The sequence below is a fragment of the Cheilinus undulatus genome, linkage group 6 (assembly GCF_018320785.1).
Source record: "Cheilinus undulatus linkage group 6, ASM1832078v1, whole genome shotgun sequence".
Classification (NCBI taxonomy): domain Eukaryota; kingdom Metazoa; phylum Chordata; class Actinopteri; order Labriformes; family Labridae; genus Cheilinus; species Cheilinus undulatus.
This window is the reverse complement of record NC_054870.1, coordinates 40,073,975-40,091,153: the sequence shown is the minus strand read 5'-3', so window position 1 is coordinate 40,091,153 and position 17,179 is coordinate 40,073,975. Positions and strand designations below refer to the sequence as shown.

At 38.6% G+C, this 17,179-nt stretch overlaps 2 protein-coding genes across 3 annotated transcripts; one reads left to right on the top strand and one right to left on the bottom strand.

Annotated features, from left to right (window-relative positions):
- Nucleotides 1-1,822: 1,822 nt before the first annotated feature.
- zdhhc16a (zinc finger DHHC-type palmitoyltransferase 16a) lies at nucleotides 1,823-10,451 on the bottom strand. 2 transcript variants are annotated; one of them, XM_041788812.1, is made up of 11 exons: nucleotides 10,313-10,451; nucleotides 9,095-9,352; nucleotides 8,820-9,014; nucleotides 8,636-8,724; nucleotides 6,562-6,590; nucleotides 6,331-6,464; nucleotides 6,053-6,136; nucleotides 5,858-5,943; nucleotides 2,778-2,901; nucleotides 2,536-2,606; nucleotides 1,823-2,427 (listed from the first exon to the last, which is right to left on the bottom strand). In XM_041788812.1, the coding sequence occupies exons 2-11, from the start codon at nucleotides 9,326-9,328 to the stop codon at nucleotides 2,325-2,327; spliced, it is 1,149 nt and encodes a 382-aa protein (XP_041644746.1). In that variant the 5' UTR covers nucleotides 9,329-9,352; nucleotides 10,313-10,451; the 3' UTR covers nucleotides 1,823-2,324. The 2 variants fall into 2 exon arrangements, with proteins under 2 accessions (XP_041644746.1, XP_041644747.1); XM_041788813.1 differs by lacking the exon at nucleotides 6,053-6,136.
- Nucleotides 10,452-10,565: 114 nt separating this feature from the next.
- Nucleotides 10,566-17,044, top strand: mettl18 (methyltransferase like 18). The gene is made up of 2 exons (XM_041789793.1): nucleotides 10,566-10,912; nucleotides 15,863-17,044. The coding sequence occupies exons 1-2, from the start codon at nucleotides 10,808-10,810 to the stop codon at nucleotides 16,820-16,822; spliced, it is 1,065 nt and encodes a 354-aa protein (XP_041645727.1). The 5' UTR covers nucleotides 10,566-10,807; the 3' UTR covers nucleotides 16,823-17,044.
- The last annotated feature ends 135 nt before the right edge of the window (nucleotides 17,045-17,179 follow it).

The window sequence follows — 17,179 nt, the reverse complement described above, 5'->3', positions numbered from 1 at the left end:
ACCCGCATGAGACGTTCCAGTGAGAATTAAATCCTTATCAGTGAGCACGCATGCGCAGCTTGGACAGGATGCCCTTCATGAAGTTTACAAGAATGAGAGCGGAAGTAGAATATTTTTCTGTAGAAAACTAGTGCCGTTTGGATATATTTCGGTATTTTTTCTAGAAAACTTTGATAGTAAACGAAATTCCTTGAGAAAACACATAGCTGAACGTCTTAATAGAGTCTGTCGAGAAAAAAAGTTGATTCTCGCATCATTTCAGGGTTTTATTTTGAAAGGAAAAGCGGAATTTGTTAGGTTTGACAAACGATGTTGAAAAAAAGAAAAAAAAGCCACATTTTGTTTGCTCTTTTGTTTTGCTGCTCTAAAATGTATTCTTTTCTTGGTCAAAAAGTCCGACTTCTAACTGCCATTAGTTGTTTAATTGAATCTGTGGATACAAGTATTTAATGTGCGTAAATAACCATTTTTAAGTTCAAAGGGAATATTGAAGTATAGAATCCTCATAAAAATAAATTATCAATCTTTACCAATTTTACTATTTTAAAGTTGGATGCTACAGTTAGAAAACTTAATTTTTATTCTCATACCCTGCCATGATGGGGTAGGCTACTTCATGTAGATTAATGAGCATAAAAATTACCTTTGTCGACTGTAGTATGAGGCTGCAACATAATTCAATTGAAAAAAGTGAAGGGGTCTAAATAATTTTTAAATGCACTGTATGATGACAAAAACACTGATTAAAAATAAGTTTAGTTTTTGTCAAGGAGACTGAAACAAGATTAATATATTAGTACAAATCAAAATAGCTGCCAAAATTAAGACTGTAAGGATGTCTATGCATTTTTATATTAAAAAAGAATTAGATTATCAGATAAACAGGACTGTATTACACCTTGAAGACAAGTGCCTGGCAAAGATAAGGTGTACCCTTTATAATTAATTAAATGATTGATTTAATTGTCTTAGCGTTCCCTAAGTATTAATATGACGTGTTTTACCTGCTATTGAAATCAATGATCACCTTTAGTATAAACTTTATGGGTGTGAAGTTGTTTAAACCTGCAGATTTTTTTCTTCTTAGAATTAACCTCAAAGATAACCCTACAGCTTCATACCAATCATGACATGTTGAACACTGACACCCCCTGGAGGATTAAATACTTACATGTCTGGGTCTGTGTATAGGTGTCTGCATGTGCGCTGTTGCAGAGGGAGGGAGGGAGTGATGAGCTGTGACAGGGTGAACGAGAGTTTAAAACAGGCTAAAATCAGCTATCATCCCCTAATCTCTGCTGCCCTTATCTGTTAAACTCTTTCTCTCACATTCACCCTTTGACTGACAATGCCACTATGCATTTATAGCAAAAGATCAAATCTATGAACAAGTAATGTGTCAGGAAGATTTTGCATGGATCTGCATTTGTTTTCATCTGAATGCGTCTCCACTACTATGTCTGCCTGATTCTGATGTAATGCTTTTATATCAATCTCCTCTAAGCTCCCAATTAATCCTCCACCACTAACAGTCTGCCTGCAGGAGCAACACAGTGATGTAATACTCGGCTGGAGTTCGTCTGCACGCTATAATTTAGTGATCCTGCTGCAGAACAAATTAATACCGTAAGGGGCAGTCAATGGACACAACATATATTAAACAGTAATGGTAAGCAGCCTTTTTGAGAGCAGTTCAATCCAAAGTGCGAGTTATATGTGGGTACATTTTTGGAAGTAATTCTCACTGCAGCCACGTTTTTTTAAATAAAGCAATTTAAAAAGATTTATTAACTTAACAAGTACAAAAATATCAGATAAATAACACATTTTCATAGTACAGCAGTTTCCCTCTGAAGTTGTTTTCAGGTGATAATGTTGGACTATTAAAAGAGTATGAACATTGAACAAGGAGATCAAAGTGTCAGAAGTGTCCTAAATGTTGGAGTGATTATTCTTGTTTTTCCCTTATAAGTTAAACTCAGCAGAAAGATTTTAGTCGATGATATGTCCGTGTGCATATCTCGCTTTGAGAAATATCAAACCCATCCCAGTGCAATGCTCTGAGTCAACTGGGACCAGTTTGTAGAGAACGAGCAGTCAGTGACAAATTGCCTTGTCACTGGTGAAAAATGTAGACCATCAAACCATGTGCAACGCCAAAGCAAGATATCTGAGGTATTCAAGGTTGACATGACTCCATGTTTGAGTTGAACAGAGCCACCATGCAGGGATCCCTTTAAACCAACCTGATCAAATGACCAGAGCTGTGTTAACACAGCAAAAACTGCAGAATTTAGGCCACAAGGGTGCCTAAGTAGAGTCTGTCATACTGGTATTAAGTCCTTTTTAAGCTGGAAGACCTCCCACGTCAGACCATCGCCATGTGGGGCGTGTGCGGAGGGGAGGAGAACCCGCGTCACCCAGTGACTGGAGACAAAACAAAACAGAGGTTAGAAGATGTACAAGGAAGCACTGTTCATATATGATTTATGATTATCTGCACAGATAATTGTTACAGACATGAGGGAGACACACCTCCTTTTCTCTATCCCCAAGAAGACTTTCCAGTTATTCAGCCTGCCGTAGTTAAAAGGGTTTCTGTACACCTGCCAGAGCAGTTAAAGAAAAAGAAAAGGGCAGTTAAAGGCATAATAAAAAATCACAGCCTCTTCAACCCGAAGAACACATTCATATTAATAAATGCTTTGTGACTCTTTCATCTCTCATACTTTACCACAACCCTGAATTTATTTGACAGATGAATTAGACAATCTCACCCTTCCTTGTTTTGCCATTCTCTTTGCCTCTTTGCCGTTAATGTGCCTCTCTATGCTGGTCTCTCCTCTGGATATGAGGACTGCATGCCAAATGGTCAGAGCTCCCAGGGCCACCCCCACTGTGCTGGTGGAGCAAAACACATTTTATTTGATCCGCTGATGAGATAATAAAAGTCGAAAGCAGGTCTCAGTTCTGCAGCACATACTGACAGTCAATACTGGTGTAGTCCAAGGCACACTGTGTCCACAGTTGGTATGAAACAAATAAATGTATGTCATTGCTTTGTACCAACAGTCAGAGAAAAGACATGCTAATTCACTTAGAGTGCCTGTGGGAGTTGTGCTTAAACATAAGGAAGCTTGTAAATGTTTTTATTGAGGTCAAATACTTTTGTCTGAGATTTGACATCATCCTGGAACTGCTTCAAAAACTTAAACAGTTTTTTGACTTCATGATGAAAGATGGGAGCTTCAAGTTTGTTTTTAAGGTCTTCAAACCATGAAAAAAACAGGATCTTAATTGTTTACAAAGTGACTGCCTTATAGCGTTTTCAAAATTCATGGTTTTCCAATAGCATGGTCTGGATGAATGAGAACCTACATGGACACCAAAACTAATTGTTTTTTTCCCCAACAAAAAAGTGCCTCAGTCTCTCCAGTCCCTCATTTCTTTGTAGGCTTTTGCATATTTAGCATTTTTTTTAATACAAAATCACAGCACATTAAAAAGAAATACAATCTTATGCTGTGTTAATCATATTTCCACACTGACTAATTTGTTAATTTTTTGGGAACTGGTTCGATATTCTACATTTTTTTACACCCATTCAAGTCATATAAAGTGGTGATTAATGGGCGCTGAAATTCACTTTCAAGCGTCGCTTCTGTGGATTTTACCCATGGAACATACTGACATGTAATAAGAAAGACTGAAGATGCACTCTCTGTCTCTTTCTCTCTCTCTTCAATTCGGTACAATGCTGTGATGCACAAGCTTGTTCAAATAATCCATATAAAGGGCTCTTTTAGGATGGATGGACCTGGTGTTTTCTTTTTTCAAGGAGTGAAAGAAACCACAAAATCAACATCACTGGTTTTTGCCTTCGAAGCACAAGACCATTTGTCTCATACTGTCATATTAAACTCATTAGACTCATTGGGCAAGGTTTATGTGCATGAGGCTTAGGACTGAATATAATTTAGCTCCCAAAATTATGATTGCGGTTTAATATGAGATCTTATTATTTTTTAAAATTCCTCATCCTGTGTATTTTTAAACAAACTAGGCAATAAATAACTATATCATAAACAACACAATATCAGATTAAACAAGGGCAATTTTGAAAAATATGTGATTGTGATTACTTTGACTAGAATTGAAAATTTGATGCAAATTTTGAATTGCTGTATTGAAGGGAATAGTCATTTTTATGTCATTCTCATTTGATTGAAAATGGCACTTGATTAATTGCATATGTCAGACACAACACCTCTGCTGCAAAAAAAGTTTTAAGCTGGTATTTTGACACAGAACTTATGCACTTCTACAATCTGAAAAACTGCAGCAGGTCATATTGTGATTTAATCTAAATTTCAACTGATTGCCCAGTCCTAGTGAGGCTTCATTTTTTTGATCAGATTATGAAAAAAATGCACTTACATTTTCTTTTGAAAGGGTGTGTAAAGCCTTTAAGTCCAGAAAGTGCTCAGGTCTGTGGGTTTTTGACCTTACACTTTATAGTTTTCTACCAGACATGTGCATTCTAACATTAACGGCATAAATTAGGCTACTTTAGTCCATAGACTATTATCCATCCATCCATCCATCCATCCACCCATCCATCCTCTACACCACTTGTACCGTTTGGAGTCATGCAAAAAGCAGGATATATCCTACAATGATTTGTCAGTTAATCACAGGGCTGACATAAAAAGACAAACAACCATGGACACTCATAGTACAGATAATTTAGAGTCACTAATGACCTAACAAGCATGTTTTTGAACTTTGAGGGAAACCTGAGTACCCGAAGTAAACCCACACATTCATGGGGGAGAACATATACAAACCTCACACAGAAAGGTCCTGTACAACAGAGGTTTGAACCAGGAACTGTCCTGCTGTGAGGCATCAGCACTGATCCCAATGTGCAGCCCTGAAATAGCCTTTTATTAACATCAATATTTGAAGTTCACTTCTCCCTGTAACCTGGCCTTGGAAAGCCGATGGACTGGCCAGATTCCATTTCTGTCATCAGGCAGAATCATGTTGCCAAGCTTCAAGCTGATACACTTGTTGCTGTTCAGAGAGCTGAAGCAAATGCAAGATTGTATTTTAACTTATTTAATGCATATCATATGTATAGTGGTTGAAAATATACCCCCAAAAAATCACAACGCTTTAATATTATATCTCTACATTTTGATGCATTTTTTTTTTTACTAAACAAGATCTTTAATGTGTAGTTAACATTTTTAATTAATATAATGTGTGTTCCCTCTGGCATGATAAGGTACCAAAAACACGTCACCAAATGTTTTCCTCTCTAATATTGAATTTGACTATCAAATGTGAGTTTTGACTTCACTGGAGATGCACTGATTGTGAAAATATGGCTTATTATATATATTATTTTATTATTATATATATTATTTTATTTATTTATTTATTTGTAACCTGGGACAATGCACATTAATGGACATAAACATGTAAATGTGCCAGATTGTAGCCATAGGCTAATTTCCATCTGTAGTCCCCGGCAGGTTGATGGTATGTACAACACAGAGTCCATTAAAAATCTTCATAAGAATCAGACAACAGCAAAATCAGACAACATAGACATTACAATAAAATACAAAGACCCAAATAAAACAATACTTAGCTTAGGAAATAAATTGACCATTGCAGTTAAAGTGCATAAGGCAGACGATAAAGTACTGTAGTGCTAAAGTGCAAGTGTGCTAATATATTGCACATGATCATGATACCAAGGTTTAAAAAAATGTTTTATCATTATTAGATAAAAGCAGGAGGCATTATTTCTTGTGTAGTAAGTAGCAACAACAAGTGCATGTTTTACCTGGTAAGCACCCACATGTAGATGATGCACTTATGAATCATCTTATCCTTAAAGGTGTATGGAGGTGCTGGTGTCAGGAAGTTGGTCTTGAGGAGAGAAAAAAGTACACAAACATAGCTTACATAACTTTGAAAAATAAAAGCAAACAAGTTATTTTTAATCAATATTATAGCATACGTGCTGAAGAGAGCATACCTGGCCAGGGGGCAGAAGCCCTATAATTTGTCCCATCCCTGTTACTGGTACCCCCGGCTTTTCCAAGTCCAAATGCTTAAATCGCTAATGACACAGCCCGCAATCCCAGTCCCAAGATTTAAAAACAGAAAGAAGGCCGCATCAGTACAGAAACAGTTTAAGCCCCTTAAAAAGAAGACACCAAACAAGGAGGAAAAGTACCAAAACCTTACAAGCCTTCAAGGACAAAATGCAAAGCAGGCTATTCATATAAAAAGTGAAGTGTGTGAGCATCTTACCTCAAGAGCATTGTATGCATCAAGGAACAGATTTCTGCCACTGATGCTGCAGTAGACACAGCCCAAGGTCATGAAGAAGCAGAAGGAGAAGAAGTAACGGTGGTTAAAGTGGCCCACACAGTTATTCAACCAGGCTGAGGTGCTATCATTAAGGAAAATAACCTCTTTGGAGCAACATCCTTTGATTTAAGACTCAAAAGATCATGACTGATATGTTTTCCAAAAGGATACGGCAGTGATGGTCCATTTTCAGGATGCACCTTTAACGGACAAAGACGGTTATAAGATACATGTACACACATCTCTGCAATGTCTTCCAGCCTTAACTTCAAGCTATAGCACCAAAGGTTGAGGTAAACTCAGATACTAACATGAGGAAGTAATGCAGAAGGAAACAATTTATGATGGATACAATTCTAGTAAAAATCAAATGGTATCAATGTCTGTTTCGATAACTCAACAGCAAAATACAAATCTATGCATCCAATTGGGTTATTTATTAGTTTTAATTACCAAAAATTTCACAAATACAACGAAAACTGTTCGGTCCCAAAATGTAACCCGCATATTTGTGCACAGGCCATTCTCTCTTTTCCTAGTGGCAGCCATTTGTTAAAAATATAACTTGACATCTGAAGTTAATCAATAATCTCAATCATTGAAATATTGGAGACTGTATCACTTGAAAACTCATGGTTTCAAACTCTATACAAAAAGTATCACAAGTAGGGTTGTCAAAAGATTAAAATTTTTAATTGAAATTAAGCTCAAGATTTCTGTAGTAAATCATCACTGATCACACTCTTTTTTTAATCACATTTCAATATCTAACTACTTTGTAAATAAAAATGTTTCTGCGTAGTTTTGGTTTCAAGATGGTCTTAAAATAAAGGCAGTTGACTTCCAGTGTGGACACAGACCTGTTTTTATAGGTAGATTAAAAAATGAACATAACCAAGGAAAAGTAACTTGTTATGGACTGAAAAGGAAATAAGGGTACAGTAAAAAGAAAAATGTTTTATAACACAATGTGCAGACGACTTCTGACTTGTTCACTAAGCTGTGTATGAGTTTTTCAAAGTGAAATGAGACTTTAAGGGGCAGTGGTGGACTTATTTTACTCCACTGTAGCTACGGGAGATGATGCTTAACCAAAGTCTGCTCAGATGGACAATAAAGCATGCAATTTATCCTGATTTTAAATGATTAATGCACTAATTGTGGATCTGGGTTAATCGTGATTAATGTGATTAATTATCATAGCCCTAATCATAAGTATCAAAAATTCTGAAATGCACACGTGCTCAGTTATGCTGGAAAACACTCACCTTGGAGAGCAATTTAAATAACCTTTTTCTCTCATATATGCCCACATGTGTACCCTTATATGGGGAAAAATAAATAAGTAAAACCTAAAATAATCATTAAAAAATGTTGTAAACTATGATGCCCAATAAATCATCTCTACATCCATATTTTAACATACAGCACAAAAGTTACCTTTGCACATGCCCCTGACCCAAAATATTCTTAAATCTCATCTATCACAACAGTATCCATAGGAGCTGTGTATTTTATTCATGTATTGTGCCGTTTTTAGGATGTGCATAGCCTGTCTGGACTTCTGTTGCAAACTAAATCCCCTTGGGGACAATAAAGATTTTCCGATCGAATCCAGTCATGTTTATTTGCCATCCATTTATGTACTATTAGGCTGCTTTTAACAGCCTTTTTACAAGAAAGAACAACAGATTTTTTAACTTGTTCTTATTTTCTTTTGCACAATTCCTCCTTTACCCTGATAACTTGTTCTGGCCACGCTCAGTAAAGACTGTGAAGGATCACTGAGGATTGGCTCGGGATTATTAAAGCACAAGAATGTGTCAAACATCATAATAGCAGAGATGAGGTCATTACCATTGGCCTTACAAACTCTGATCATGACCTGTCTTCATTTTTTAGTTGCACATGGTCACCAAGCATAGCAATCAGACTGTCCTTCATGCTGTGAAGGACAGCTATGTAAAACTGCGATCAATATCATTTTTGTAGGAACATTCCTAGCTGCATATTGTGACCTTCATATTTATCTTTATCTAAATATCTTTTTTTAGTCATGACTCTTGATCTGCCACCAATTTGAGTGTAAAGTTGTGTCCCCTGTTAGCCCAAAAAATCCCTTTAAACAGCCAATGTCTTCAGCTACTAAAAAAAACAGACTGATGGTCAAGATGATTCAGTCAGCAGAAGAAGACAAATAAGTCATCAGTAGAAAAGAAACAGTCAAATAATGACTCATACTCACCTGTTACAGATGCCACAGTGGTGTGTCCTTGCTGGTTTAGGCATGATGCATTTTTTGCAGACTGCCACAAATGGACTGTCATTTTTTTCCTGGTTGAAAGAGAATATTTTTGATGCAATAAACTAGGAAACATAAACTAATTAGCAAAAATACTTGTGTTTGTGTTTCTAAGGTGGAGTCTTACAGAAGGGAGGTAACCAGGGGGTGTCTTGGCAGCCTTGAAGTAATGAAAAGCAATCATGATGATGATCCAGTGTCCAAAACAGACATGCCAAGCAATCCATGGAGGGGTGTATGTGTTGAGTACCAGAGGGAGCAGAACAACATATGCTATCACTACAATGGAGCTGGTCAGCATCACCACCAGACAGACAAACACCTAGAAGAGACAGACAGGGTAAATCAGTAAAAATCTGTCTCAGATAAACAGGATAAAAGGCCATAAAACACACTACTCACTGTGCCAAACCAGCGGGTGACATAATCCACCGTCCAAAACACCGGCTCAAAGACTGAGTCAAAAACAACATCAGAGTCTGTCAGGGTGTTGAAGTACAGTGACCGCACCAGCAGCTTCATGTAAGCCCATATTTCCCTAATCCAAAGAGGCACTCTGGTTCTTCCTCTCCTGGTACACGATCGCAGCCGCACACAGCGCAGCAAGTGAAGCAGTGAGCTGGGACACCACCGCATCCTGCATCTGTAAAATGCACGTACCTTTGAGGAAATAAAGAAACAAATCAACAGTTAAATCTTGCAGCGGTAGCAACTTAAACATGCAAGTGTTTTAGTATTGTATTTTCTATCCATGTTATTTATACAGCACTGATGTTAACCAAAGTGCTGCATAGTTGATAAAAAGGAGGAAACATGAAGTGTGAAACCATTAAAACATTACCGACACTACATCAGTTTAAATAAACAGATTGTTACAAGAAAGATTGAAAATAACTCATTTTGACATCAGAAGTTTCACTGATTAGTTATTACTATTCTTTCATAAGCAGTGCAAAAACCTGTTGTACATATTGCTTAGCTTCTATGATTGAAAAGTACTGTTAAAGTTATATCTGTAGATCTACCAATTAGTTTTCTGTCCATCATCTTATTGTTCAGCCCTGATCCAGATCATACTTACCAAACGATGTGTTTGGGAGCCAGCCAACTTTGAATGTTGGCCTCTTAAATAGCTGCTGAAGCACTTACAACTTCCCCTCCAGGTACAGCAACAATTCAAAGGTGTTGGTGAACAAAACAGAGCATCCACATTGGAGTAAAACAGAAATTAAGCTAACCAAAAGATTGTTTTGGACAAAGGGACTGGCTGGTTATGACTTATGCCAAAAGCTGGCCCTTGCATTGCTGCATTCCTGTCAGGGTGGAGTCTGGGTGGAGGCTCTGCAGGTGAGTCTGAAGTCAGGCTAAATTCATTCTCTAACATTTCCCTCCATCAGTTCAAAGACTTTAACGTGGCCTATTGACAGTATGTCGCCTCTGGACCCATCTAGCAGCTAATTTCTCCGCTGTACACATCGCTGTGAGCTGTCTGTCAGAACACAAACGCTCCCAAATCTCTATTGTTTGAATGTCATGCATTGTTTTCCTATTCAAATAACCGATGCTGAGTCCAACGTTGTGACATGCAAAATATTTTATGCATTTTAAATGTATACTCACTGTTCTATGAGGGTGAGCAAACTGCCGAAAGAGTCCCCGTCGTCGACATGATCAAAAGGAAAGCATAAACTGGTATATCGCTCCACATCAGCGGAGAAGAGCAGGATCAGGGACCTCCTATGACAGTTTACAGATCTGAATCCTGATCCGGAGTTAGCGCGCATGCGCTTGAGTGACGACGCAAAGAATCTTGGTAGTACGAGTCAGGAAGTAAATATAACGTCTAATGGTTCTCAAAAAAATGTTTTATGTCCAAAAAAAAAAAAAATCCCATATTTAATCTAAAGTGGGTCTTAGCTGGAACGTAAAAGGATTGAAGTACAGATTTATAGCTGCCTAGCAGCCGATTATAGCGGATGCAGAATTCTGGGAGTTGGAGTTTCTCCCTGCAGCGGGTCTGCTAAGCTACACTTGCATGCTAGTTTGTTCACCATGTGGAGTTTGCAGTAAATAGAGAGAGACTTCTAGCCTGTAGCTAACTGTGTGTCAGTTATCATGTCTTTTTGTTTCAACTTCGATGTTCCCGGTCAAACAACAAAACGAGAGGAGGGGGATGAAAGTATTTTGCAAAACGAGAAGAAAGACAATGCAGCTAAACCTGTAAGTTACATATGCGAAGTCCCTTGAAACTGTCAGTGTTTTTTTTCCTACCAGGGAAAATCACTTGTTATCAACCTGCTGAAATGACTTGTGTTGTTAAAGGTCGACAATGCATTCTCATTTAGAAGACTGTAACATATGAAAATATGACAGTAGTTCCACATAAACCAAAGCAAAGGAGAAAAACTGATTAATATCAGACTGTGTGAAAGGTTACGCTTCAAAAGTCTTTTATCTTCAACCATGGATGTCATTTTGTTATTAGTGATAGCGTTATTATGCAGATTAAATGTAAATAAACATTTGGAAACAACAGATAAAATCACATGAATAAGTCGGGGATTTTATTTTACTGGCCAGTGTTCAACCATTTTGAAAGGCAAAATTGTTTTATTTTGTTAATATTGCTTGTACATCACATGTAAACACAATGTGCAATTTTCCCTGTATCTAGTTTTTTATCTTACTATTCTGTGTGTTTCAAACTAAAAGAATAAATTTATCCATACTCGCAAATTTGGGTTGCATTCTGAAATATACTCACCAGCCACTTTTCTTTGGTACACCTTGCTAGTAAGGGGTTGGACTCCCTTTTTCCTTCAAGAACTACCTCAATTCTTCGAGGCATAGTTAAACAAAGTGTTGAAAACATTCTTAAGAGATGTTGGTCCATGTTGATGCGATAGCATCACACAGTTGCTGCATATCTGTCAGATGCACATCCATGATGAGGATCTCCTGTTCCACCACATCCCTATAGGATTCAGATCTGATGACTGTGGAGGCCAGTGGGTACAGTGAACTCACTGTCATGTTCAAGAAACCAGTTTGAGATGATTTGAGCTTTGGGACATGGTGCATCATCCTGCTGGAAGTAGCCATCAGAAGATAGGTACACTGTGGTCATAAAGGGATGTACATGGTCGGCAACAATACACAGGTGGGCTGCAGCCTTTTAACAATGCTCGATTGGTACTAAGGGGCCAAAAGTGTGCCAAGAAAATATCCCCCACTCCATTACACCACCAACACCAACCTGAACCACTCATACAAGGCAGGATGATCTATGCTTTGATGTTGTTTATGCCAATTTTTGAGCATACCATCTGAACGTTGCAGCTGAAATCGAGAATCATCAGACCAGGCAACGTATTTCCAATCTTCAATTATCTAATTTTGCTGAGCCAGTGCAAATTGTAGCCTCAGTTTCCTGTTCTCAGCTGTCAGGAGTGACACCCAGCGTGATCTTCTGCTGCTGTAGCCTATCTGCTTTAAGGTTTAAGGTGACGTGTGTTCAGAGATGGTATTCTGCATACCTTGGTTGTAATGAGTGGTTATTTGAATTACTGTTGCCGTTCTATCATCGAAAACCAGTCTGCCCATTCTCCTCTGACCTCCTCCACACAACCTCTACTCACGGAATATGTTCCCTTTTTCAGACCTTTATCTGTAAATACTCAGACCAGCCTGTCTGGCACCAACAACCATGCCACATTCAAAGTCACTTAAATCCCCTTTCTTCCCCATTCTGTTGCTTGGTTTGAACTTCAGCAAGCCGTCTTGACTGCGTCTACATGCCAAAATGTATTGAGTTGCTGCCATGTGATTGGATGACAAGCTATTTGTGTTAACAAGCAATTGAACAGGTGTACCTAACAAAGTGGACAGTGAGTGTAATCTGCAACCTAATAAAAAGCAATCAAAGCTTTGAATTATGCCTTTCCAAAAGACAGAACAGGATGGAATAGAAAATACTTTGTCAGATTTTTCAAAGATTGTCTCTGACTTGCTTGTGTAGATTTATGTCAGTGAAACACAAGGTAGCAAATTTACAGAACACAAGGGGGCACATTTGCACATAATTATAAAACTATGATTCTGTGATTAGTGCTGAACACATATTTCACTTGTCTAATTAATTTATTCAGTTCAATTTTGGTTATTACTTTTGCTTCCCAAGATCTTGAAAACAATATAATTAGTAAAGATAGGCAGTCAACAATACAGCTTTTTCCATCAGTGTGTGAATATGGAGTAAATGGGTGTGAATCACAGGACCTGTGATGTTGATAGCACTTTAAATTGTCAGATAGCTTGAAAGGCACCAAACAAGCTCAAGGCCATTTATGATTTACCATTTCCCAAAAATGATTATGATTTAATTATTATTATAGTGTTGCATTTTCCTTTTTGTTCATAGGATTTGTCGTGTAGTAAATCCTTCAGTGCCTATTGTTGTCATTTGACAAGAGCATCCCCGCCACCTCAAAAACATAAGTTAGTTGATTAAGTTTAAATCTATGATGGTAAGATATTCTTCTTGTAATAATACTTTTCTATTCATTTGTTTTAATTTAATGCTTGTTTTTCAAGGTGTTCAGAATGAAGAGTGAAGAGTTAACGTTTGATAATGCATGTGGTGCAGATGTTTTTAAATCACTATTATTTAATCAGGTAAATAATTATGATCTCAATATCAGTCAGATGTTTGTGGGGTTTTTTTGCCACAGTTGAGCAGCCCTATGCCAGATAGAAACAGACACAATAGATCCACATCAGAGGAGAGCAGCAGATTATTAAAGGTGAACAATGGAGAGGTGTTCAGTAATCATATAAAGTGTGAAAGATACTCACAGACCTTTGTTCTACTGCAGCTGACAGAAAAGTTTGAAACTTTTAAGACTCCCATGAAATGAAGCATGGGGAAAATCACTGACACTGAAAACAAATACACTATGCACTTAAATGCAAAATAATAATCAGTGTCATTTCCACTGTGGATGGGGTTCCATCACAATAAAACTGAAAGTAGGATGGCTGAGCATCCACTAGAGAGCGTAGGTTCTCAGTCTTCTAGCCTATTATCCCTGACATCACAGGGTGGAAGTATGTCAATAAAAAGTCAACGGAAGTGATACAAGTTCATACTGATAGTAGCCTGTAGGAGTTGTTGTTGTTGAGTCAGACACCAAAGCTGTAAGGCATGTGAAAAACTTGCCAAGCATTCATTTTTTAAAGTGATGTGCTCCCGTGGGTGTGATGACATGCTCAGTTCTTTTTAAAGTGTGTCAGTCACACTGTAAATCACAAGGCTGATTCATGACCTCAGTTTATTAAAGTACATCAGGTTTTACAGAGGTACAGGCATTAGGGAAGTGATGAATACATATGCAAGAAAGAAATGTGGGTGTTAATAGTTTCCTTATAAAGTAATGAAAACCAAAAACAGAAAGATATGTATAGATTTTTTTTTAAACTATTTATAGCAAATTCATAGTGTTTCATCAAATTCATTAAAATCTCAAAACACCACAGAGTTTCTGTTTCTGAAAACTTTAGAATGTGAAGAAAAGCTATTAAATTCAAAAGAAGTTTTATTTCAATAACTACTCAGATTTTATTATTGGTATCATGAGAAGTGTATGAAGCGGCTGGGATGAGAATCAGCACCTTCAAATCTGAGGCCATGGTCCTCAGTCGGAAAAGGGTGGAATGCCTTCTCCAGGTTGGGAATGAGATCCTGCCCCAAGTGGAGGAGTTCAAGTATCTCGGGGTCTTGTTCACAAGTGAGGGAAAAATGGAGCGGGAGATGGACAGGTTGATTGGTGCGGCGTCGGCAGTGATGCGGTCTCTGCATCGGTCTGTTGTGGTGAAGAAGGGGCTGAGTCGAAAGGCAAAGCTCTCGATTTACCAGTCGATCTACGTTCCTACCCTCACCTATGGTCACGAGCTGTGGGTTGTGACCGAAAGAACGAGATCACAGATACAGGCAGCTGAAATGAGTTTCCTCCGCAGGGTGTCTGGGCTCTCCCTTGGAGATAGGGTGAGAAGCTCGGCCATCCGGAAGAGACTCGGAGTAGAGCCGCTGCTCCTTCGCGTTGAGAGGAGCCAGATCTTTGATTGCCTCCTGGACGCCTCCCTGGTGAGGTGTTCCGGGCAGGTCCCACTGGGAGGAGGCCCCAGGGAAGACCCAGGACACGCTAGAGAGACTATGTCTCTCAGCTGGCCGGGAAGAGCTGGATGAAGTGGCCAGGGAGAGGGAAGTCTGAAGCTAACTGAGGGGGTAACTTCACTCATGGTGCAAAAGTGTCTAATACCCAAGGGCATTCTGGGAAAACTCTTCAGATTAATGGATGATGTCAAATAACTGAGTGCTATGACAAAAATACTTTAAGTGATTGTGTACTGTACTGAAAACAATAAATGTGATCAACTCAGGAAAACAGAGCAAACACTACTCAGTTTTTTAACAACCTTTTACTGTTCAGTGCTACAGTGTACCTCATTTGCAGTATTAATTCATTTCCACACTATGACAACTGCAGTATCATAATTTGTAAGAGATCTGATCTGTTACCAAACTACCCCCACACTAATGAGGTAGCTACTTTGTTTTTTTTTTTTGGTAGGACGTAGGCTGCTATCTGGCGCATATTCCCCTGAAAATTACTCATCAAATGGAAGATCTACCCACAGTTGGCATTTGGCGGCTTTTGATTTCAGGCCCTGGGCTACTTCATTGATACCGCAATACAACCCTTTTCTAACATGTAAAAATTTACGTTGGTGTAATCACGGCTAGTATGATGTGGCGCAGCACTAATATAAATATGACACATTTATAGCATATTGATATCCATAGTTCATAGGAAATTAAAACAAGCTCTGGTATATTTAAAATATGCTTGCTGAAACTTGTTAACTCTTGCTCCACTGCCTCAATGTGTCAGTGATTTGTATCTGCTGTTAAAAGTGCTTCAAGCCCTTAAATTATACATATCAGTATTTTGGGTACATGATGCAATGCTCTCATTTTTAAATTTTTAAGTTATATTTTCCACATTCTTTTGATTTTAATCTTTATTTGTAAAGTCTTACTACATCCATCACGCCTAGTTCAAGGAAATGGTCCTCTTCTTTACCATATAAATACTACTCTGTGTTTTTCAGATTGAGGACAATACCAGAGCAGCAGCGCTTTTAAAAGAGGCGAAAGAGCACCTTCCAACATCTACCCTGCAGTTCCTTCTCATGGATGCTGTTGCTGAAACAGTCACTATAGGGACTCTTCCTGCTCTACAGTTTTTAAACGAGACAGTGTTTGAAAAGACGGCGGCAGAGAGAGAGGATGGGGAGAATATCCTGTCTCGCACCGCTGAGCAGAAGTCTGATCTCATCTCTGGCGTCTACGAGGGAGGGCTGAAGGTGTGGGAGTGCACGTACGACCTCCTGGAACTGATTGAGAAAGACGGAGAGACCTTTGGAGGGAAGGCGGTTTTGGATTTGGGCTGTGGCGCGGGGCTGTTAGGGATATTGGCTCTTAAAAGAGGAGCCAGGCAGGTCCACTTCCAAGATTATAACAGTACGGTTATTGAACAGCTCACAGTGCCAAATGTAATGCTAAACTGCCAAGATGAGGATGAAGAAGACAGTGAAGAGGACAAAGAAGGGAGTGGTAAGGGGAAAACAAAGGGAGGAAAGGGTTGTAAAAAGGAGAAAGACGAGTCAGAAGATGGCGTCTCACCACCAAAGAAAAGAGCCATAGACCTTTCCCAGCACGCACTTCTCTCCAAGTGTCGTTTTTTCTCTGGTGACTGGAGCACATTTCTTTCTTTGGTTCAAAGGGAAGACACACAACCCAAATATGACATTATATTCACCTCAGAGACGATCTACAACACGGCTTACTACCCTGCGCTACACGAGACCCTCTACAAACTGCTTGCTCCAGACGGGTTGATCTACCTCGCCACTAAATCACACTACTTTGGTGTGGGTGGTGGACTTCACCTGTTTGAGAAGTTTGTGGAGCAGAGGGGTATTTTCTCTTTGGATCATGTGTGGGATGGCGAAGAAGGACTTCAGAGGCATGTCGTAGTGCTACGCCTCAAAAAGGCAAAGGACAATTGAATGTACTAAAATCACACAGGAGCCTTTTTCCCCTGCTCAGAATCAGTTTAACTGGCTAGTATTTGGGCACAACCACGAGCCTTAACTCTGATTTTACATTAATCTCAATCAATTGATAAACTGACATACTGCACTAAAAACAAGGACAATTTAACAAGCTTGGGATTCTCATATGCTGTTATAATGTACTACTGTGTTCCATAACAAAACATTAAATGGAGAAAAGGAGTCTGGTCTGTTATTTCACTACTTTGTGACCTAAAAAAAACCCACGGGACAGGGGGCTGTGTCAAGGTCAACAGGTCCTCACATTAAAGTTTGAAAGTGTTACTCAAAACATTTGGAAAGGCTCAAAAA